Source organism: Pelophylax lessonae (assembly GCF_965119305.1).
Source record: "Pelophylax lessonae genome assembly, chromosome: 5".
NCBI classification, from domain to species: Eukaryota; Metazoa; Chordata; class Amphibia; order Anura; family Ranidae; genus Pelophylax; species Pelophylax lessonae.
The window spans coordinates 83,659,812-83,684,769 of NC_138772.1; the positions used below are offsets into that span (position 1 = coordinate 83,659,812).

The following is a 24,958-nucleotide window of genomic DNA, read 5'->3' on the forward strand; positions in this document are numbered from 1 at the left end:
GCGATCAGCAGTCTTTAATCACTCACTTCTCGGTCTTAGATGCAGCTGGTATCAGTGCTGCATCCACCTAGATTAGTAGAATGGTTTTTGTTTTTTAAATTCTGAACTACTTTTAACATATTCCAAACACGACAAGATGTGCTTTTTTATGCCAAAAAATGGGTATCTGCTTGAAGCTCAAAAAGTTGCAAAAGCTATTTCACTGCGTTTATCGCACATAGGACAGCCCATTAAAATGAATGGGTACCCAATGCGTGTAGCGCTACAACGTACAAACAAAAGGGCAGAGATACACCTATGCGAGACACCTGCTATCGTGCGTCATCGTGTGAAGGTGGCCTAAGGCCTAAAAATGCTTAAACATACTAAAAAGAAGGAAAAAAAAAAAAAAAAAGGGACACTTATGTGGGCATAGAGTATAGAACAACTGAGCACACAAAGGACATTTAGAAAGAATGAGATTCTGCATGTGAAGTGTAGTCCAGCTTAGAGAAACAAGAAGAAAACCCACAATTGTGAATTGGGGGTTAGGGAAGGGGGCCCTGTATAGCAATAAAGCACCCAGGGTAAAGCTGGCCGTACACAGTAAGGACCCATGCACACAGGGCATCAGAAAAAACGAGTTGCAAAGCCATTTCTGACGCCAGGAAAAAGCGGCGTCAAAAATGCGCCTTTAGCAGCATTTCGCATTGGCGTCAATGTGCGTTTAGGCGCGTCAGCGCTTAGCAGCATTTATAAATAAACACAACCCTCTTCTATTTGTGACCAATCACATTTTTCATTTTTTAAAATATTTTAAAAAACGCCTGACGCTGCTAAAAGCCGATATACAGCGTTAAGCCGCATCAGGCGTTTTTACAGCTCAACGCTGCTGCTCCTGCACTGGCCCTGGGTTTTTTTTGCAGCTTAAAAATGCCTATGCCACTTGGAGCTCCTAAAAGCCTGTGTGTGTGTGTGTGTGCGCATGAGGCCATAGAATAACATGGATGGGCGTTTATAAGCTGCAAAAAAAAAAAAAAAAAAACGGCTGACACTCCTAACTGCAGCTGCAAAAACACCCTGTGTGCATGGGGCCTAAAATTTTCGTTCACATGTTCATAGAGAAATAATCGTTTGCTAGAGCAGAGAAAGATCATTTGCCAGAGGATTCAATAATACCATTATGGGAAAATGTTGTTAAAAAAAAAAAAAAAAAGAAGAAAAATTAGGTTAGATTGCCATTCCAGTTTGATGAAAACATGATTACAGCAACATACCAGCTTACACGCCATCCTCTTTCTGGTTGCTGTATCCTGTGCCAAGTGGACTTTCCCAAAAGCCCCCCTGGGGATAAACTCTGAGCCATGACTCCGGTATGTCATCTTCCATGGAAATAGCAGCACGTCGGTGTCTGTCTGGTACCGCCCGTCCTTGATGGTGAGCATCTAAAGGAGAGAGACATGAAATATTCATTTCTGCATCTTATCTATTCATCTTTGGTAATGTACTAACACCTACTGTGCATACTATTCTATTAAAACTGACAAAAAGACTTTATACATACAACGATAGAAATACTGTCACAATTATATTTAAAAATGTATAACTAAAAAAGGACAACTGGAGTTTTTTTTTTTTTTATTCATACATTCGTTTTGTAATTTATCATTGTCAAGATAAAATAAATCACCAATACAGCATAGATATTGTTACATGAGTTATATATAGGAGGTATAAAAAAAAGGTTCACATGTCCCACACACAGGATTTTTTTTTTAATACATTTGGCAAAGTTAATTTCTGACTGGGGTGTATCAAGTAAAATTAGAACAAGGGTCAAATTCAGTAAGTGCTAATGCAATGATTGAGTCATTTTCAAGTGAAACTGTGCCCAGATGAAGCATACTAAAGTATTTACATAATCTGAACAGTCAGTAAAAATACTTTAAAGCTGAACTCAAGGTATGGACTTTATAACATAGTTATACTTGTCAGAGGCGTAACTAGAACCTTCAGGGCCCTTGTGCAAGAAACCATGAAGGGCCCCCCGGACCCCTGGCCGGGGCCCTTCCCTTCAAGCCTTAGGCTCTTCCCACTGATCCTGGGGCCCTTTACTCTCATTTCGGGGCCCTTTCACAAGTTCTGCACTGGGCCCCCTTCCTGCCATCTTGGGGCCTCCCAATGGTGGTGGAATGCCAGGGCCCCGGTTGCAGATTTGACCTTTGCGATCCTGGAAGTTCACCCACTGGTGTCAGTAGTTTTTATTTTTTGGTATTTTAATTGTATTATTTTTTATCATTTTTTTTTATTTTTTTACAATGTCACTGACTATGACTCTGTCCATTCAGAAAAGGAAGGAGCTGGTAGATTACATATTTACCGACCCCTTCCTGGTTATCTATTTTGAACCATCCCCTTCAGCAGCCAGCAGGAGAGGGGAGGGAGCACAGTGGGGGGGGGGGCAGCACAGTAGGGGCGGGGGACCAGGGAAGCACACAGGGGCCCAAAGACAGCAGAACACAAGTGTAGTGGATAGGAGGAGTGGTGGGGGCAGCATACAGAGTAACCAATCTCCTCCATTTTCCTCCTGCAGCTACAGGAGGAAAAAGGAGGACAGTGATTCCTCTACATGCTGCCCCTGCCGCCCCTTCTATCCAGGTGTACAGGGGAGCTGCATGGGCCCCCTGGAGCATGGGGCCCGGTTGCGATTGCAACCCCTGCAACCCCTGTAGTTACGCCCCTGATACTTGTCCAACTTGGACCATTGAATGTATGCATGATGCACCGTACCCAGACACAGAGACTACATCAGTAAATCACTGTAGGAGTCTATGTTAGTACAGTAATCACTATCTTCTGGGTCTCATGCCAATCAGCTGCCCAGCTGCATTGTGAAGCCAGGGAAGTCGCGCCATCAACTGAAGGCTTTGTATTTTTCTCAGTGAAAGCATGGCACTCTGAGATTGGACTAGATGGAGATCAATACACTACACCTTGTACTCACTGAAAAAGATCCTAAGCATTCTATGAATGACGCCTGTCCCAAGCTGGAAATCCTCTGTGGTTACTATGCCGCTTTACAGCTGCCCAGCATAGGACACAGAGTTTAGTACTGTAGTAGCAGAGACCATTACAGTGAATTCCAGCTTCCAGACATCCCCAAAAAGGTATCGAAAAATGGAGCTGGACCAATGCATATCCTTATCCGGAATTCAGATTGAAAACATGCTCTCATTACCCTTTATAGCTGTAGGCATCGTACAGTAATTCATCTGCAAACTTTACTACAGAGGCACTGAAAGCACAACTTTTTTTCTAAGTGTAGCAGGATTTCCAGGCATTGGGCCTGATATGGGTCTGCCATTGTTACCGGTGGCACCTTCAGCCCGTTTAAGCTGAATACCCAAGTGTGAGATTTGAGACAATGACCTTTCCGGCATCTTTGATTTGTTTTGTTTATATTATAATAATTGGGATGGGAGAAGGAAATGAGTGGGATACTCCTCTGGCTCAACTAGGTAAAACTGGGACACTCTGTAGAAAAATGCCTGTTTGCGATGTCTTGACGCCAGCTGGATTCTGACCAACGCTTACTGACGCTTGAAAACGGCTGTCTTGCTGAACTATACTAGAACTTTGCTTTTAACACTCTGGTTAACTCAAAAGATCCTAGACTGTAGTGAGACTTGACTCTTCACCCTCTGTTTAGCTCAAAAGTCCTGTGAACAACTCCCTCCAGCCCTTCACTGACTGAGGTAGCTCCTTGTAACTGCTACTGCAACTCTCAACTCTGTACACTGCACACTGTACACATTAACTCTTCAGGGCCCAACCGCTGGTGCCCCCTTTACACTTCCGAGTCCTCTCACTAGGCACCCCATTTTTACCACTAGCTAGCTCCTGGATCCCTTGGACCTTCGCCAGAGAGGTCCCCTCTTGCTAGGTTGACCCCCAGGGGCAGTTACAGTGCTCACGTACTTGGAATGCTTTCCTGAAAATGGACCCCCTCTACTCCGCTGGTCCTCGGCACACCGACTCCTCTCTGCAGCTCAGCTCAGCTCTCTGTCCCCTCAGGCAAGCCGTCTGGGACACCCGATCCTTCTGACAGGAGGAGAGACAGCTGTACTCTCCCTCCTGGGACTCTGCTTCCCACCAAAGACGCTGTGTCATGCACTCCCTTCAAACTTTTACCCACTCCCTGAATCCTGTGCGGCAGAATCTGCCTTTCTGGGGTAGATACAAGCCTAAATGTGCCACTGATTGAGTTTCCGCCACTGCCCAATGAGATCCCTCTCATGGAGGGAGTGCGGAGACTCCCCATTCTCAATAGAAACACCTGGGAGACATGACAGTCCAGCTGAAAATCATGGCCCTGCTGTTTAGGCAGCCAAGGCCCACTATACTTTTGCCTAGCACCTACCCTGTAGGGTGCTGCATCGTTAAAGCACAATCTTGAGGCCCCGTTCACATTGCAGCGACCCGACTTTGCCGGGCGACCTCACAGGTCGCGGCGCGCTGCTCGCCCTGCGACCTCGGAGCGGCCAGCACGGACTTCATAACATTGAAGTCTATGCAGGTCGCTCAGGGTCGCCCCAAAGAAGCTCCGGACCCATTTTCTAAGTCGGAGCGACTTGTGTCGCTCTTACAAGAACGGGTCCATAGCTTCTGTATGGCGAGCGACCTACGGCGACCTGTGAGGCAACCAGGTCGCCTCACAGGTCGCCCCAGTGTGAACGGGGGCTAAACGTCTGTCGACCCTCTTGATGTAAACACAAAACCATTATTTCTAAAAACTTTTATAAACAAACTGAAACCACCTTTGTGAGATCCTGGAGCATCTTTGACAATTACTTCACTGTACAAGCAGCTAAGGTAAGGACTGTCTTTATTTCTAGTTCTTTTACTGCTTGTTAAAGCTTTAGTTTAACCTGTTGCAGTTGGCATATACTGTATGTGGCAGCATTTCAGTGGGCTTTGAATATGCGTACAGGCAGCGCCGTTGTTTTGTGCTGGGATCGTGCTGTCACCGACCGACGGCTCATTGTCAATATTTACAATCGGGAGTTGGTAGGACCGACTCCTGAGGATGTGATCACTGTCACGGCCTATCACAGTGATTACATGATTGGGAAAGCCCAGGAAATGCTTCCAACATTACCAACCCTGTACAGCGTCTGGCAGAGCTCAGTCAGCAAAATGCATTCTAGGTGCATCCAAACAAAAAAGGTGTTCAATGTCTTACAGTTTAATTTCTTTCTAAAGCAGCCACAACCTGAGTAGAAAAGTTCTGCCAGAAGCTGCAGTGTGGAATCCTCCCTCTCAGCAGGGGTAAGTTGGACCTTTGCAGTAAGACCGCTGCTTCCCCATCCCCATAGAGAGCAACAATCTCACTTCGTAGCTGCTGCCAGGGGAGAGGCTTTTTTACTCACACTGCATCTGGTTTGTAAACAAGGTGAACTGTAAGACTTTTCACACCTTTTCTTCTTATGCACCCAGAATATACCACAGAGCTCAGCATACCACAGAGACCGGCACTACAGAGCCCAGCATACCACAGAGACCGACACCACAGAGCCCGGCACACCACAGAGCCCGGCACACCACAGAGCCCGGCACACCACAGAGCCCAGCACAATAAGTAGAAAAGGTATGTGCATTAGTGTGTGTAAATTGTTGCAATGTGTTTTTTAATACCTAGCTGTGTTCTGTCATAATAAAATGGCATGTCCTTGTACATACATGTATGAAGAAGGATATGACATTTTCTGTCTGCCTAAGTCACATGTGTTAGGGGTGCAAACAGCCCCCAGCACATAACTGTAAATATCCCAGCATGTGCAGGGTTTCAGAGTGTTCCTTTAATATCTCCCAGAAGAAGTAATTACATTTCATTATCCTCTGGCTGTGTTAAATTGGGAAGGGGGGGTTGGAGGGCGCGGCGGCGCGGAGTGCCACCTCCGCAGGTTGGGATATCTGGAACAGGGACCATTGAAATTAACAGAATGTGACTTGTTGAGCGTTTTAGAGCTACAAGCAGAAAATCGCTCAGGTGTGAACGGGGCCTAAAGAGTATGCAAATACATTAATTCATACATATTCTAAAACCAAAGTATCGGCAATTTGATTTTTTTTTTTTTTTTATAAGCGATGTATTTACTGCACATGATTGGCCAATTTCTGGCTAGACCGTTACATCATTGAAAAGTCAGGTTGACAAAAAAGATGCTTAAACCAATATTGAAAAGGGATATTTCACCTTTTACCACAAAACTGCCTATGCAAGCAATGGGCATCTGTAGATAAAAACCAATTGTGCAGCAAAGCCCATGCTATAGGTGGAGGCCATTTACATACCTTACGAAGCCTGACTGGAATACTCCCAGGACATTGCTAAGTACTCCCAGGACGTTGGCTAAGTGAGGCCTAGTCATTCCTGCTCACCTCCACCATCACAGGAGTCATCCCTCAAATGCTGGGCTCAGAGCTACTTCATCAGGGAGAGAAAGAGAATGAGAGGGGGTTTGAATCAGAGAAAGAGCTCACTTCTGGGATGGTGGAGGGGAGCCGTGATGACTAGGCCTCACTTAGAACCATCCTGGGAGTATTCCAGTCAGGCTTCATAAAGGTATGTAAATGGCCTCCACCTATAACAAGGGCTTTTTTCATCTTTAGTCAGAGCTGCACAGTTTGTTTTAATCAACAAACATCCCTTACCTGCATAGGCAGGTTTTTGAAAAGGTAAACTATTCCTTTAAATCATTCACTTGGAATCTTGTTGAGAAAAATCTAATGTGGCAGATTTTCCATTAGCTATTATATTCATCTCTTCCACCTGAATTTTATAAATGTGACAATAATCAGATCTTGAATAGCAACCAAAAGATGTCTGGTCTGTGCCAGATCAACTCCTTATTGGCTCGTCACACCATACATGCATGAAAAGTTATGGGAAAAAACCCACACAGATTTACATCAGTTTTTAAGTGCGTTTCCGTAAGGTTTTATGCACATTGACATCATGTGCGTCAGTTCACACGAATGTTGATTTCATGTCAGGTTTTTTTTCTGAGCAGAAAACTGCATACACATTGCAGATTCCTTCGCATCACAAATCTGCAGTGCATGGTGTGAACAGGGCAAATAGAGAACCATTGTTTTCTTTGAGCCCTTGCAGAACCCGTGCAGAAATACTGACGTCTCTGAACGCGGTGTAAACGTGGCCTCATAGGCGTGCGCAGGGGGTGTGCCAGGTGTGCCTGGGCACACCCTAATCACTACACGTGCTGCAGATTCCCCTACTGCCCGGGCTCCGTGCTCCCCCCCCCCCCCCCATGTTTAAACCCCTTGCCCTGCAGTGCTGCTGGCTTCCCTTCTCTCCTCCCAGCTGCTAGGGGGATGTTTCAGGATGAAGAGCCATAAATGCTAGTTAAATACAGGCATACCCCACATTTAAGTGCACAATGGGACCAGAGCATGTATGCAAAACGAAAATGTACTTTTTCTTTTCTGTATGCATGTAAATACACTAGCTCTATAGGAAATCTTGGTCAGCTTGACATGGCACTGCTCCCAAACCATAAGTGACAGAGACACCAAACTTGGAGAGCACGTTAAAAGGGACCCACAACTATGACATGGTAGCTTACCTAGGCAAGCTGGCCGGCCACAAAATATATGTTGTAGTCCTGGGTCCCCTCTCAGTGCTCCCCGAGTTTGGTGTCCCTGTCACTTATGGTTCTGGAGCAGTGCCATGTCAAGCTGACCAAGTTTTCCCATAGACGCCAATGTTAAAAACTATCAGCAGTGCCATGTCAAGTTGACCAAGCTGTGTCCGTACTCGCGAGTGTACGTAAAGGGGGTTATGCCTGTATGTTATTTATAGGTTCCTTCCTTTTCTAAATGAACACACTGGCTCACTGTGTTCTTTCATAACTGAAGCATAATAAAATGAGTTTACTACACTTCAGTTTGTGAATGAACAGGAAGCCGTTCGGCAAAGAAAACTTCCAATACTTTCACTGTCTAGTGCAGCTGAGGCTGCAGAGAAAGGGATTATTGAGCTTTGGGGTGCACACCATAATGGTCTGTGCACACCTATGCATGGCCTTAAGAATTTTGACAGCTATAGCAGGCAATGCATGCAGAGCCCCTTCGCATATTTGCTTGAGCAGAAGCTTTCTGTTGTATAAATCTGTATATTCGCCCTCATTCACACCGAGGACAGGTTTGAAATTGTGCGAGTTCAACTGAACTCACACGATTTCAAACCTGCATTTCAGCGCAAGTTCGAGGGCTATTTGACAGACATCTGTACAGGTTCATGCACAGAGGTCTATTGAAATCGCCTCCCGAAGTCACCAAACGTAGTGCAGAAACTACTTTTGAGAATCAGTGTGGCGTTGCTCCGATTCGGAAAGTGCTGTTGCCGGCAAAAGGCTCTGAATTGGCATTCGATTTGACATGTCAATCGCATTTCAAATTGGCCCAATGTGAACAGGGGCTAAAGGAAACATGTAATGGAAAAAAGTTTGCCATTGCAGACCTTCTGAAGATGCTAATTGCCTGCCTGCCTCAAGGTAGCTTTGTCTTAATCTTCCTATACGTATGGTGCAATAAGGTTTATGTCAAGAGCCTGAAAGGTTAAGTCATAAGGAACTAACTGGCTAATTATGATGTAATAGAGGAATAAACACGCTTAGTCTAATTATAATGTGAGCGATCATTAGCATTGACGCATCAAACCGCCAGCAGATGAGGCGAGATATGCCGTGTGAAGCATCAAGCACGAATGCTAGTACTAGGTGTGGTGAGTATACTACTTAGCCCACGGCAAAACAGCAGTTTCCGATTGTAAACACCACTCTGAGTTGTAGTCACTCTTTAACACATAGTGAAGTTAGCGCTGAGCTTTCTGTTATTTATCAGCGCAGGCATTGGTTCTTAAAGTAGGAGAGCTAGGTTATAATAGAAAATATATCAGTGGGGGCTTCATGGAGGGGTCTAATGTTTGCACAACCACATTTCCAAGAATTTCAGTAGCTGAATTATAACGAAAGTTATACTGCTAATTGAAGCAAACCTAGTGTGGTTTCTTACAGCCCCTGCAATTGCAAAATTAAAGTGATTGTAAAGGCTTTTTATTTTTTTTTATATTAAAATAACAAACATGTTCTCCGAACCTGCTCTGTGGAATGGTTTTGCACAGAGCAGGCCTGATCCTGCTCTTTTTTTTTTTTTTTAACCACTTGCCAACCGCCGCAAGTACATATACTGCGGCGGTCAGCCCCTCACAGGCAAAGTGACGTACCGGTACGTCACTAGCCTGTGAGGCTCTGGGGAGCAAGCGTGCGTCGCCAGAGGCGCGCTCCCACGCGGTCACGGACCCCCCCCCGGCGTGTGAGCGGCGGACCCGATGTCCGCCGCTCACTCCTGATCGTCCGTGACAGCGGGAGAAAGGCAGTGTAAACAAGCCGCCTGTCATTCTCCCCTGTGTAGGAACAGTGATCATACGGTTCTACTATGTAGGACCATTGATCATTGTTCCTACACCTCAAGCCACAGCCAATCACAGTTAGAATCACGCCCCTAGGGACACACACAGCCCCTCCCTCTCAAATAAAGTTAACCCCTTCACTACCAGTGTCATTTTGCAGTAACAGTGCATATGTATAGCACCGATTACTGCAGTAATGTCACTGGTAACCCCAAAAGTGTCACAAATGTCAGTCCAGGGTCCGATCTGTCCGCCCCAATGTCGCAGTACCGCAAAAAAAAAAAAAAAAAAAAAAACGCAGATCGCCGCCATTACGCGTTAAAAAAAAAAACCAACAAAAATGACAAAAATCTTTCCCTTTGTTAGTAAGTGCGATAACTTTTGCGCAAACAAATCAAAATACGCTTTTTGCGATTTTTTTTTTTACCAAAAATATGTAGCATAAAACAAATTGGCCGAAAATGTTAAAAAATTTAGATTTTTACATTTTTTTGTTTTTTTTGGGGGAATTTCATATTAAAAAAAATGTGAAAAATATTGTTATTTTTGCAAAATTGACGCTCTTTTTTTGTTTATAGCGCATGATAAAAAAAAAAAAAAAAAAAAAAAAAAAAAAAAAAAAAAAAAAAAAATCGCACAGGTGATCAAATACCACCAAAAGAAAGCTCTGTTTGTGGGAAAAAAGGACGCCAAATTCGTTTAGGTACAGCGTCGCACGACCGCGCAATTGTTCGTTAAAGTCACGCAGTGCCGAATCGCAAAATACCCCCTGGTCAGGAAGGGGGTAAAATCTTCCGGGGCTTAAGTGGTTAATAAAACTGCCACTCTTCATTTTCTTAAAAATATTCTTGGCACACTGTGCTCAAAAGGTTCCTTACCCCTGGTTTACTATCTGCTTGGACTTCAACAATACGAGGTAGGTACGTCATCTTACCTTGTTTAGTATGATTCCACATTCCTGCTGCAAACACTGGTGTAAATGCTTGGCATCTGCCAGCTGATTGGCGAACCTGAGTAACTCTTTAGTAGTCCCATATGTAACAGAAGACAGCAGAGAGGTTTCCTGCCCACTGAGGAATAAAGAGTCCGTCCTCTCCTCGTAGTAAGTCTCTTGACATGTTTTTACTGTGCTCTTGCCCACGGCACATACTTCCCCATCTCGATAGAGGTTTTCCATTATTGTGACCACATCAGACACATTGAAATAGGGGAGCAACAGCTCCATTTCCTCCTTCTGGTCGCTGTTTGTGCTAATAAAATCCATGACGGCACTGCTCTCCAAAGCAATACCTAAAAAAATAAATAAATAAAATCAAAAATCACATCTGCTTTAATGTGTATTGCTCAGATACCTTGTTTCCTAGAACTTTGGACCAATCTGAGGTGTGAAAGGACAATAATTGGGACTAATCTGAGGTGTGAAGGGACAGGAATTGGGACAGACCAGAGCTCTGTAGACAGGCACAGTGTGTTACAGGGGATCTCCTGGATAATGTCACATGCTGGTGAAGCAGTGGGCGTGGCTTCAAAGGACCCTGTAACGTTAAAAAACCATACCCCGTGAAGAAACCATACCCTCGTCACTTCCGGTCTGAAACAGCTGAGCAGCGCAGCAGTGCGCATGCTCAGAGCCCCGGATACCCAATTGAACATGAAAGAATTTGAGAAGTGCGCATGCTCGGTGGGCATGAAATTATCACGGCACTGTGTCTAATGTTATACTTGCGGCGGGTACATTATAACACTTCGGCTGCAACATCAATCATCTCCTCTGCTATCGCTGTAACTTCCCTGATCTCCGGTAATAAATATAAAATGACGGCGATCGCGGCTCCGTGATCCGCTTTTATATTTATTACCGGAGATGAGTGAAGTGACAGCGGAAGGAGCGGAGATGACTGATGTTGCAGAGGAGCTGTTTTAATGTAAGCGCCGCAAGTTTAACTACCGTGAGAAATCCATACCCTCCGTAGGTGCCCCGGAAGTGACGAGGGTATGGTTTTCTCACGGGTATGGTTTTTCCACGGAACAGACCCCCCTTCTTTGTCAAGCCTACCTAGAGGAAATACTGTGATTGCTTTATACAGGAGATGGGGGGAGATGGGGGAAGGGCGCTGATTGTTGAAGGCAACTCACATGTTAGAATGCACCTTTTCAGAGCCAGCATTTGAGGTTATTAGGTTGGGGCTGAAAACACGTGCCAAGTACCCCTTTAAAAGCATACTGCAAGCTGCACACCCAGTCCGAGGTAGCAGGTAAAAGCAACCTTAGCTCAATTCATCCAGTTTTTTACTTTTTTTTTTCTTCTGACACGTTGGTGTTATATCTTTCACTTGGATGTTATAAGTTGCACTAGTAAATACAGCTGGATAAAACAAAAACTGCCTTCGTTTCAGGCTTCAAAGCAACAAAATGTTATTTAAAGGGGGTGATTCTTTTCTATACTCCCTGTACATACTCATCACTCTCTGGCCCATCATACTTACATACTCGTCATGTTCAGACTCATTAGGGTTTTCTTTGTTATAAAAACCCTGCCCGTCAATGTTTTTGGGATTTTTTTTTTTTTTTTTTAGGTTCAGTTCTGCTTTATAGTGGAGGAAAAGTTCAACTATTCTTTAAAATGGTCCCTCTCCCTTCCTCCTACCTAACCTGTATAAAGAAAAGAGGTGTGGATCTGCCTACGTATATTTAAACTGCTCTGGGCCAGTCACATGTTCCCTCAGATCGGCTTCCCCTGTGTCAGTGAGAAGAGGGAGAGCCAGCAATGGCTGGGCTATGGGAGCCTATGGTTGAAGTCATGGCTCCTGGAATTCCCAACCACTGTTGAGCATTCCCTGAGGCAGAGCTGCAGGAACAGATGAGAAGAATAAAAATAGGTAAGTATACAGATGTTTTTTATACAGGTTAGGCAGTATAGACAGGAGGAGGGGGAGGGCACATTTTAAGGAATAGTTTGATTTCGGCTTTTCCTCTAGTTTAGGCTGATTCAGCAGGAACCAGCAGGGATTTGAACCGTTACTAGGTAGGCTGAATGTAAGTTGATCGATCAACTTGGGTACAACCAGCCTGCTGGATTCTCTTATGATTATTGCTAGCGGCTGCTACAGCCACTAGCGATAATCACTGTCTTCTCCTGGTAGGGACGGCTTCGTCCGCCCGCCCCCGCCGGGAGCAGACAATTGCTCAGTCGAGGAATTACTCTCTCAGCACTGACTGTGTTGACGGGGGAATTGTGCCAATTTCTTTCCTGTAACCCATGGTTGCAGTAAAGAAATTTGCCCCCCCCCCTGTGTATGACCTGCCTTAAGCTCTTTACTAAAGTGGGGTACACACTAGTTGAAAATCTGCCGAAAATTCCCGCCCGATGTGAAATCGTCTGATTTTCGCCTAGTGTGTACACAATTTTCAGCAGCCGATGTCGACATTTTCAACGAAAAAAAAGGGAGGGACAAACACCAAAATTTTTTTCGTCCGTCCCCAGACGACCAATTTTCATTTAATGTGTATGCAGTACATCTGTGAAAAATCGGATGCGAAAGACCGCGCATGATCTGAAGTTGCTGACAACCCAGAAGTCTAGGAACAAATGTGCCAAAAAAAAAAAAAAGAAAAAAAAAAAAAAAAAAAATCGGACGAGAAATTTTGTGAACATTTATGCACTGTCGACTAAAAACAGTAATGAACGCTGAGAAGAGAAAAATCGGAGGATATTTCGTCCGATTTTCGTCAAGTGTGTACGGCCCTTAAGTGAAAGACCTTAAAGGCTGGAGGTGCAGATGGAGATAGCTTTGTCAATGCACTGAATAGATTAAAACATTTCTTGCTATGGCTTTTATAGTGGAGAGCAGCTCACTTTCCTTCTTTCAAGTGGTGATTATGACGAGGGCAGTGGACCACAGAACCTGCAAGCATTTGTGGGAAGTGCTGGGTTTTGGCCTTTGCAGCAGAGCAAAGGATTTTTTACCTTCCTGTATTGTATATCTACAAAATGAAATGCAAAATATCTGCCTCCATAAAAGGTTAAACTGGTTTTGAAATTTGCCTAAATTCTTTTATATATTCTGCTTCCCCTTCATTACGCCCTGACCTGGAACAGGACAATTATTTTATTCCAAGTCACCCTGATTTATTTCCTAGCTAAAACAAAGCACAGAGCAGAAGTTGTCACACCATTAGCTGCAGCTGGGGCTTTACAGGAACCAGGCTGTTCAATCTGTCACTTTCCTACGCTTGCAACATTGAGAAAGTGGTCACAATTTGCAAAACATAAGTGGTGCAAGCAGCGGCTTTCCTAAAGCACTTACTGAAAATATGCACAATGGGCTGGGCAGCTGGAAGACCTATTGCGCTTGGCAGAGAATCCTTGTACTTAAGCCCCGTACACACATACCGATCGTCGGCGTCCAGGGCTGTCGGTGTCTGTTGAAAAGTGCAAAAGACTGCACAAGAATTTTGTCCGCCGACTACAGCCGACTGCAGAAGTGATGTCATGTGATGGTTAACTTTCCCTGTGTTTTTCCTTTTCTGAGCATGCCCAGTCTTGCAAATCAGCGGTCTGTCGGCCGAATTCTGTACTGACTGGCGAACAATCGGCCACTCTGGTGTCGGCATACAAAAATTTTAATGCTTGCATGACAGATTCTTTTCGGCCGATTGTGCGCTGTCGGCGGCATCATACTAACAAGCCTACAATCGGCAGATCGGTCGTCGGCCGAGGCTTTTCGGCCGACGATCGGTACGTGTGTACGGGCCTTTACAGATCGCTTTCTGCTCCAGGGAAACTATGAAGGTTGGATGATTAAATACATTGAATAATGGATGTCCAGCAGGTTTCTCCAGAATCCAAATCAGACATATTAGGGTAGATTCTCATCATACAGGTTCAATGAAGTGTGCACGTGTTCCTGCACATCGTGCGTAGGGCAGCCCTTTGATTTCAGTGGGCTTCCCTACATGCCAGAAACACGCAAAAGCAGTCCCTGATCCTTTTTTAAATTCACATTGCAGCACCACACAGTTTGGCGCACGCGTTGGCAAATGCATGAGGGTGCTAAAGGGCAGTGCATTTATGTGCTTGTTGAGAAAGCGTGGAAATTTGCTTACATTCCCAACACGCACAAGATGTGAACCTGAGAAGCTGGAGGGGGAAGGAAGTTACCATGATGTTTGTCCAGTTTAATTCAAATGATTATTTAAAGGAGAAGTAGAGCCAAAGGCCATTCCTGTGACCCAGATTCAGCTGACAGCCAGCTATAATCCGCTGTCGGCTGTCTTTACTCAGCCGGCCCAGACTCAAGTGAACAGCCTATTTGCCATAAAGTGTCACTAAAGGCAATTTTGTTTTTCATTTTGGATAGAGTAAAGGGAAAGTTATATCCCTTGTCAGTTTTTTTTATTCTTGTTTGCCATCCGTGTCCTATGGGGGAGATTTCCCTTCACTTCCTGTCCTGCAGGCAAACCAGAAAGTGAGAGGAAATCCCTCCAAAGTGATCAAATCCCGAGGTGTCACCAGGGCAACAGAACTAGTGACTAGGAAAGATATGACTGGCAGCCCCGTGGTCAAGGACCTTCAAAAACAAGTCGACAATGGCATTTCCCATATTTCTAGATTGATAAATTCCTTTAAAAGGTCACTAGCATGCCAAAGCTAAACTTGTTGGTTTACTTTCACTTTCCTTTTACTGCAAAGAATGCAAAGTCAGAAACCGGGAACAAAAACCTCTGAAAACAAGAACTTCAGATATTAGCTAAAACATTGTGCAGAAACTTCTGATTGTTCACTCACATTTAACGGTGTGTCATCTGTATATAAAACAGAAAATTGGCTCACAAAGCCACCCAGAGAAAATTAAATAAAGTTATTCATGGGCTTGTGAAGTGACATCATTGCATGCTTAGGCAAGGTATTTTTTTTTTGTTTTTTTGTAGTTGTAAAGGCAGAAGGTTTTTAGATCTTAAAGCGGAGTTCCACCCGAAATTTATACTTACCTCCATCTTCTCGCTCCCGGTCACCTGAAAAACAAATGGATAATCGCAATTTTTTTTTTTTTTTCACTTACCTTTTAGAGAAAATATACTCACCTTACTTCCTTCTTCCTCCCCTCGGCGGCCACGGCGATTCGTCACTTCCTGGCTTTTGCAATGATTCCTGGGAGCTGAACGTCATAGCTCCCAGGAATCATTGCGCCTGCACCGGCCCCGACGTCAGTTCCGGGGCGCGCGCGTCATCCCCTTCTAAACAGCTTCTGGGCATGCCCAGAAGCTGTGGAGGGATGACGCGCGCGACCCGGAAGTGACGTCGGGGCCGGTGCAGTGCATCGTGGGACCGAAGAAGGAGGAAGAGGACCGAAGAGGACGCGGAAGAGGATCGTGCTGGCTTCAAGCTGCCCACACCTGAGATGGCAGCGCTGGAGAAGACAATTTCAAGGTAAGTATATCTCCTGAAAGGTAAGTGCAACCCGGGACAGATCAGAGGCTAGCCATTGTGGAATGTGCTAGCCCTGACTGTCCCGGGGGTATTTTTGTAAAGAAATGTGTAACCAGGGTGGAACTCCGCTTTAATGCATTCTATGCATTAGGATAAAACCCCTTCTGAGTTTAGCAGCCCCCCCCCCCCCGGCACCCCCTAATACTTACCTGAGCACCATCTCTGTCCAGCGATGTCCACAAGTTCCTCGGCCATCCTGGACTCTCCCTACTGATTGGCTGAGACACAGCCATGGCGCCATTGGCTCCCGTGACTGTCAAAGTCAGTCAGCCAATAAGTAGAGAGAGGGGTGGGGCCTAATCACAGCTCCTTGTCTGAATGGACACACAGAGCCGCAGCTCGGCTTGGGTGCCCCCATAGCAAGCTGCTTGCTGTAGGGGCACTGGACAGGAGGAAGGGGCCAGGCGCTCCAGCCAGGGACCCAAGAAGAGGAGGATCCAGGCTGCCATTTGCAAAACCAGCGTACAGGGCAGGTAAGTATAACAGGTTTGTTATTTAAAAAGACTTTACAATCACTTTAAGGTTTAGAGTGCTTGAAGTGAGCATTTGCTTGTTACTGACCTGTTCTTGGAGCTGCCTTTCATCCGCAGCATGCTGCATCGTTTGAAAGAAGAAAAAACGAATTGCAACAGCAGTCATTATTTTACATTCACTGCACTGCCGTATTTCCATAGATAAAATAAAAGTTAGGCATACACCCATTAGGCCTATTGTTCCCGATTAAAACTGCCATGCTGCTGGCCAATTTTACATTGTTGTATCCTCCGATTTAGCCTAATTCTTGTAGTAAAGACTTGAGCTCTTTAATTAAGGCTTACTTTAAAAAAAAAAAAAAATGCAGTATATACCTCATTTCAGAGCGCTGGTAGGCGCTCACATGACCGGCCTGCTCTCTCCTGTCCCCATCCTAAAGATGAGGTAGGTAATTATTGCTAAATAAAGGTTGCGCTCAACCGAATTACACTTTAGTAAACCACAAAAATGTGATAAAGTGCATGTATGAATGACTAAAGTTTAAAGTGCAAATATCCGGCTGAGCAGGAGGATGACAGCTGTGTCTCCGTGCGGAGACACAGCTGTCAGTTCCCCATGCATCCCTATGGGGGAAATCGGATGGGAACGGACCGTGGGTCCGTTCTCATCCGATCCAATCCGCTGGACGGATGGAAAATAGGGTTTCCATCCATCCAGATTCGACGGATCGGATGTCAGCGGACATGTCTCTGCTGACATCCGATGCCCCATAGGGATGCATGGGGGGACCGTTCAGATCCGCCAAAAAAAACGGACAGGCGGATCTGAACGGTCCGCCTGTGTGAAAGAGCCCTTATAGCATAGTGACCTGAGCACGTGGAATCTAATTGGCTACCATGGTCATTCCCTCCACTATTTCTTGTATTAGTTTCTACAAAACAGCACGGTTTCAACATTACAAATAAAAAAGTGAGAAGTCTTTTTGTAGCTCACTCTTGAAATTCTGCAGTAGGGAATAACCAGAAGTTTTTTTTTTTCTCTTTGCAGTGGGACTTTCCCTCTTGACCTTTGGCATAGTAATGTGTTTTCTCTCTTTTTTTTTTTTTTTGCTGCAGGGTGGAGATAGCCACAGCTCTGCAAAAAAACCCTGGCATAGCAATGCCAGGAACATTGAGTAAAGTGCAATATTCAATATTAACCAATCACATTACATTTTTACAGTTTGTATTAATTCTACAGCAGTGAGTAGAAAAGCCTGTCTCCTGCCAACATGCGGTAACATATGACCCTTGCTCGATGTGGAAGGGGGGCATTATAAAGGGAATGAAATATGAAATGGCACTTTTATGGACTATATTTTTTCTTAATAGCACAAGATCTGAGACTGTCACTCCCATCTTTGTTTAAAGTGACATTAAACGATATCTTATTTTCCAAAATTATTCCATACACCTCCACTACTTAATGGCTCTGTGATCTTTTTTTAAAGGGACTGTTTATTTTTGCCTCCTTGTAAAGTGAGCTCCTGAACCTCTCCTTTTCCTCCCTCTTTTTTATTTGTTTGGAATGAGCGGTGCATGTTATTTGTGGTTGTATGTGCTGCTGTGTGCACACTAAAAATCACATAGTCCCATCTTGGGAACAAGCAAGAGAGGATGGATATGTTCCCATGTACAGAGGGTCCATGGAGAATAAATGTAGTCACCCACACAAGAAGTCAGATCTCAGCAGCAAAAAAAAAAAAAAATAATAAAAAAAAAAAGTTTTAACTTTTACCTACGGGTAAGTCTATAATAAGGCTTACCTGTAGGTAAAATTAATATCTCCTAAACCTATACGGTTTATAGATAGATATTCATCCTGCATGCAGTCGCTGACACTAGCGGCGCATGCGCTCTGAAGGTCCGGAGTATCTTGCCAGACCTTCAGAGCTCCTTGCCTGAAAACGAACTCCTGTGCGCATGCACGGGAGTTAAATCATCGCGGCTCCGGCCACTCACTGCGCCAGAGCCGCCGAACCCAGAAGAGACGCCAAGGGAACAGTTCTGCTCCCTCAACGGTGTCCGGGTGACCGTGTCGGGGCTTCGCTCCAAGTTAAGTATTTTATAATGTGCCAGTATGCAATGCATACTAGCACATTATGCCATTGTCCTGCATGGCTTTTTTTTTTTGGGGGGGGGGGGGGAATAACCGCTTTAATACATATGAGTATTTTTTTTTTTAAGCGGTAGTAAACTCACTTTGTGATTTTTAGCTACAGGTAAGCTTATAATAAAGCTTGCCTGTAGGTAAAAAAATCTCTCCTAAACGTTCACTCTTTAGGAAATATTTTCTTGTCTGGCAGCCGGCGACTTCGCTTGCGCACGCACTTTGAAGGAACGGCATACTCATGTCGTGCCGCGACCGTGACTCCCACACGCATGCAGTGATGTCAATGTAACTCAGACATTTAAGCAGCCAGAGCCCGCAAACCCGGTAAGGGGACCGGGTGAAAATGGAAACCCTGTCAGCTCCCCACTGGAGGGCTTCATTTCAATGTAAGTCTTTCATAATGTGCTAGTAAGTGACGCATACGAAAACATTATGACATTACCTTTTTTTTTTTTCTAAACTTTACTACCGCTTTATACCAGAGTTTAGGGTCACTATAAATACCATGAAGAATTACAAAATCAGTAAAAAGGTCAGGACACCTGATATGGACATACCCAATCCAGGTCAAAAGTCCACTACGTAGTAAAGGAAGAATGCATTTTCCTCCGAAGCCAAGTCAGCAATGGCAGCCTTCATATCTATGTCCTGACAGCCTCATTTTAAACAAATCTCCCCGAGTCTTATTATTCTGCAGACATCTTATCTTCATGACACTAGGTGATTGGAATGTAGTTGTTATGCAGTTCAGATTGTTTGCAGGACAACACCAGGATACAGATGACCTCATGGATTAATTCATGGCTCTGCATTCCCAGTGAAGGAATCTCACAAATGTGATTGTCCATATATGGCCATTAGTAGACCGGGTGAGATGGACCACCTTGCAGCAACCAGGACCTGAACTTCACACTTAGTACCAGGGCCTGGCTATGATCCATAATTACCATCCAAGCATCTCCATCAGGCAACAACACCCTGACCGGCTCTGCATTAAATAGCAGCACCAGGAGGGTTGATATCGTTTCCTAGGTGACAGACGCAGAGGCCTGGTCCTCCGGGATCATATACAAAAGTGCAGCCACCTCCGACAGGCTGCCATCACTGGCTGGGAATTCATTCATATTAAAATAAACTCTCCATACATTTCCTGCCAGAGCTGAACATGGGTAAACTATACAATCATTCAGCGGCCCTTTGATGGCCTGGTGCACACATTCACTTTACAGCAGAGGAGCAGACGTGGTGTTTAATCTACAAGGTAGCAGGAAAAATGTTTGACGTAATATATACCTTTTATATACAAGCCATCCTTTATACCCCTGGTCCCCAACCCTGGTCCTCAGGGCCCACTAACAGGCCAGGTTTGCAAGATAACTGAAATACATCCCAGGTGATATAATTTGCTGCTCACTGATTGCATTACTCTAGTCTGCATCTCCCCAAGGTAATACTTAAAATCTGGCCTGTTAGTGGGCCCTGAGGACCGGAGTTGAGGACCACTGCTTTATACCATCAGATGCAGGGAGTTGTGGGCCAACCCTATTTCTTTGAATGGGTTGTGATCGGTGGGCAGGTGGGGGGGGGGGGTCACATTTTTTGCAACAGCGTGTGTACAGCCCTGAGCGGCTGCATACCTTTGTTTAGGTAGACAGTTAGGGGGTGTTAAAAGTGTGGCTCAACTGCCTGCCTTTACTACCCTATGGATGCACATCTGAACAAGCCCTGAGGGATAACATCACAGTTTGAACAGAACATCAATTGACAACTCTATACATTAAAAGGTAGATAAATATTAGATTAGTGTAGGTTCACACTGAGGCCGGTTTAAAAGGCTGAACTCGCACGATTTCAAACCGCCATTTTCAGTCTGACTTCGGGAGCGATTTCACAGACATCTGTGCGGGTTGCTGCATCGAAGTCTATTGCAATTGCCCCCCGAAGTTGCCAAAAGTAGTACAGAAACTTCTTTTGGGCATCGATTCAGACAGTGCCATTGCCGGCAATTGGCTCAGATTTAACATGCGATTTGACATGCCAAATCGCACCAATCTGAACATGGGCTTAGCCCCCATATGTCCAATCTCGGGGGGCACAGGTGCAGCATCCAGCCCCAGAAGGCTGAAATGGGCTGCCCCCAGGCTGAACACTATACTGAGCGCTTCGCGCAATTAGCTCCATGTGTTCAGGGACATAGGCCTGGAATGCAGGTATTCTGCGCTCTAAGCGTATGTCCCTGAATGCATAGGGCCCTAAATACGAGTTCCACAATGTCCAGCCACATATTTCAGCCTGTCAGACTTTAAAAGGCTTCAGGCAGTGCAGCTGAAAGTTCAACTTCAACCTCCTGAGCGCACTAAAAAACGCCAGGATTGGACGAATGACGGCTAGACACCCATTGTGCAACAGAAAGGGGCCTAGATCATCAATCATCAATGTGAAGCTGGGATATTAAAGTGGATCAGTCCTTGGACTGCACCCAGGAGCAGGGACTAGTAAACAGCTGTCCTGGACTTGGAGGGAGAGTCCTAATTTTCCCAAGGTCCATCCTCAAAATTATTTCTGGCTTTTTGCAACAATCACTCATTACACACAATTTTCAGGGACTATCTGGGCTGATCAGATATATAGTTTATTGACTACCAGCATTTCCAATGATAAAGCACTTGTATCCCATTTTAATAAACTTGCCATGATGCATCATGTGTTCTTTGGATATTAAAGGGTTGACAGATGTTGGTGTCCACCTGGCAGGCCCTTCATTTTGCTCCATTCCTGGTTAGATAAGGTTCACAATGCAGGACCTTCATAGGATTTGTTCCTGGTTGGGAATACTGATAACACTTATCTGAATGTTGAAGACATGTTTCCAGCTCTGTACCTACCCATGACTCTTTAATTTACCTTTTAAAATGCATTTTATAATGAGTCACTATGTGCATTTTGCAGACTTTCAGTGTAATTGAACACGTTTTCCAGGCCAAAATAAAAAAAAGCATGTGCGTGCATTATAACATATTCTGCCATTTATTCCTGAAGGAAATATGTTATTTCATGAACCTGAAGTGAAGCAAGCTGGATTTTCTTAAAAAAAAAAAAAAAAAAAAAAAAGCTCAATACAAAACGTATGAGCAAAAATGCTACTAATAAAGGCATTAGGGTTTTACGAAAGGGTAGAGCCTCTTCACTTAAGTCTCACCATACATGTTACAATCTGAGCATTCAATCTCTATTAAATCAAATTTAGACCTACCAAGACTATATAATATGAGGACTTATTCAAACTACACAAATCAATTTGTATAGAATCATACAGACCCTTGCACTAGCTTATTGATAGATCTAGAGAAGATTGTACAATCAGATGGTAATGTGTTATGAATAGGGTTGCACCAATACCGATACTGGTACTCACACTCATGCCAATGCTCCAAATACCCAAAACTGATACCTTTGCAGTGCAATCTGAGCCCATACAAAATGGATAGGCACAAATCATACTGCAAAAAAGAAAAAAAAACGCATACAATTTGAACAGGAATACGATGCAATTCCTGTCGAAATTTAATGTAGTTTCCTGCACCACTCATGTGTGCACCCAGGCTTGTCATAGTGACTGCAGCTTGGGTTCACACAGGGGTGGTGCAGGAAACCGTGTGCAATTCGGACAGGAATCCCACCGTATTCCTGTTTAATTTGCATGCAATTCTTTGCAAAGGTATTGGTAGTCGGTATTAGCGAGTACTTGACTGAATGTATTGGTACTTGCCGATAAAAAATCTAGTACTGGTGCAACCCTAGTTGGGAGATTTAGTAAAATTAATGTTTATTTTGCAAAGTGACCAAATATAAAAGAGGGGTTCACTTTAAATATCCAAGGAGATTAAAAAAAAATATATATATACATACATACATACATACATGTAGTATGCACGATGAACCCTAAATGCTTCTAATCTCCATGCCCTTTGGGTGAAGTCTAATCTCCATGCCCTTTGGGTGAAGTCTAAAATGTACCTACAGTACAGAGGTGTACAAAAACCCTATTAAAAATACCAAAGTATACACAAAAAGCGGAAATCGTGTTCTTATAGCAAACTCCGATCCCCTTCTTCTACTACTTGATGGGCAAGGGTCTCCCCCAACACTCCTTGACGGGCAAGGGTCTCCCCCAACACTCCTTGACGGGCAAGGGTCTCCCCCAACACTCCTTGACGGGCAACACTCCTTGGCGGGCAAGGGTCTCCCCCAACACTTCTTGGTGGGCAAGGGTCTCCCCCAACACTCCTTGGCGGGCAAGGGTCTCCCCCAACACTCCTTGGCGGGCAACACTCCTTGGCGGGCAAGGGTCTCCCCCAACACTTCTTGGTGGGCAAGGGTCTCCCCCAACACTCCTTGGCGGGCAACACTCCTTGGCGGGCAAAGGTCTCCCCCAACACTCCTTGGCGGGCAAGGGTCTCCCCCAACACTCCTTGGCGGGCAAGGGTCTCCCCAACACTCCTTGGCGGGCAACACTCCTTGGCGGGCAAGGGTCTCCCCCAACACTCCTTGGCGGGCAAGGGTCTCCCCCAACACTCCTTGGCGGGCAAGGGTCTCCCCCAACACTCCTTGGCGGGCAAGGGTCTCCCCCAACTCTCCTTGGCGGGCAAGGGTCTTTTTGCCCAGATCCAACCCAACATAGAAGACTGACAACGTAAAAAGGCCAAGTTGTCCACCGTGGCTGCTTTTTATTTTTTAAACATTTTTGATAGATCTATGCTTACCCCAAGTATGTTTAGGCTCACTTACTGTTTTTTGATTCTCCGCCACTGCTAGAAGTCTGTTCCCAGCATCCACTTCTCTTCTTCCTATTGATTAACTTTTAACATGGTTGCCACAGTGCTGTCCTAAACCTTGGTTGGGGGCATGCTCTATTGCTGCCTTTCTCAACTAGTGTCCCCTGGTATCCTAGGGTTCCTCCAGAACTTGCTAGAGGTTCCTTGAGCAATGAACAATTTTTGCAGCTTAGATAAGTAACCAGCAACTGACAGCATTGATCTTTTTAGCTATCTGTAAGGGGGGGATTCTTCCCCATGACCACAAACGGAAGGGCCATCTTTCTCCGGGACCATAAAGCCAGCCAAAGACAGTTCAAATCTCAAGCTGAACCAGCTGAGATTCGATCGACTTGGGTACAATCAGCATGTTGGATTTTTAAATGCTATTATTGCCAGCCACTAGCAACAATCACGGTGTTCTCTTGGAAGGACTGGCTCCCCGTGTCCACCCGCCGGGAAAACACAATAGCTCCACGGGAGGGATTCCCCCATCAGCACGGTCTTTGTTGATGTGGGAATCGAGCGAAAAGCTACGGCAGACTTTACACTAACGTGTGCCATGGACTGCAGATATAGTTATTAGCAGGAGGTCCCCGAGACCGGAAAGTAATCTTAAATTAAAAGGCTGAGAACAGGCGCTCTACAGTTTCCCACTTATGATGGTATTATCCCAAATAAAATATCAGAAGAACTTTTACGACCATCGCCAGGAGGACTATGTTGCTCTGGATATACGTTCCACGTGTACTATATGGGGACGCCAAGTCTGCCACAACCCTTAATTTGCGGCAAGGGAAGATATAATTCTCCGGGAAGTTGCTAAGTTTAGAATAGTTCACCAAAAAAATAACAATTTGGTTCCTTTGTAAAAGAAAAAAAAAACAGTTGTACAGAATGGCTTTAGTTCCATTTAGGAAATAAGGATTGTAAGCTCTCAGTCCCAGGGCTGCATCTTACCTTGGCACTCCATCATTCCAGGCATAGCTGGGGCAGTGGGGGGGGGTCACTAGCTGTCCATGGGGAGAGCAGGATAGGCAGCGCAGCCAGCATCCATGTCTTGTGTTGTGTGCTGCTCCCAGCAGCTCAATGCTGGAAAGTCCAGACAGGAAGTTTTTCTCAAGAAGCAGGCTGGACTCTACCAGGAAATGATGAGAATGAAGCAGCAGGAGATACGATTAACTCCTCCAGTCCCAAAGAAGCACTGAGAGACAAAGGCACAGCGTGTTCATCCTACATGACACAAGACAGGTCTGATCAGCAGCACTAGACAGTCAGAAGTAAACCCCCCTCTTCTCATGACACAGGCAGGGGGAGGGCCTGGCCAATCTACATATTCATACAAGCAGATCTCATGATGAAAGGAAACTAGAGCCACAGCAAAGGGTATTTCTGATATTTGTGACTTGTGTGACTAAAAGATGACATCATTTTGTCACAGAATCGTAAACAGGACTGAAGGTTAGAGGCATTTATGTTACGATAAAAAAAGGTAAAGTGGTATTAACACCTTGACCTCCTACGTTACAATGAAAAAGTTAAAGCGGGATTACCCAG

General features: G+C 44.9%; 1 protein-coding gene across 1 annotated transcript in view; it reads right to left on the minus strand.

Moving 5' to 3' along the window:
* MAP3K8 (mitogen-activated protein kinase kinase kinase 8) overlaps window positions 1–24,667 on the minus strand; it is a gene marked incomplete at its 3' end in the record, with an annotated part of 38,588 nt that extends 13,921 nt beyond the window's left edge. The window contains exons 1-3 of the mRNA XM_082258811.1: window positions 24,362–24,667; window positions 10,407–10,762; window positions 1,257–1,424 (exon numbers count right to left, since the gene is read on the minus strand). Of these exons, the coding sequence (XP_082114937.1) occupies window positions 1,257–1,424; window positions 10,407–10,762; window positions 24,362–24,386 (549 nt within the window). The 5' untranslated portion in view covers window positions 24,387–24,667. The remainder of the gene's footprint in view (window positions 1–1,256; window positions 1,425–10,406; window positions 10,763–24,361) is intronic.
* Between the last annotated feature and the right edge of the window lie 291 nt (window positions 24,668–24,958).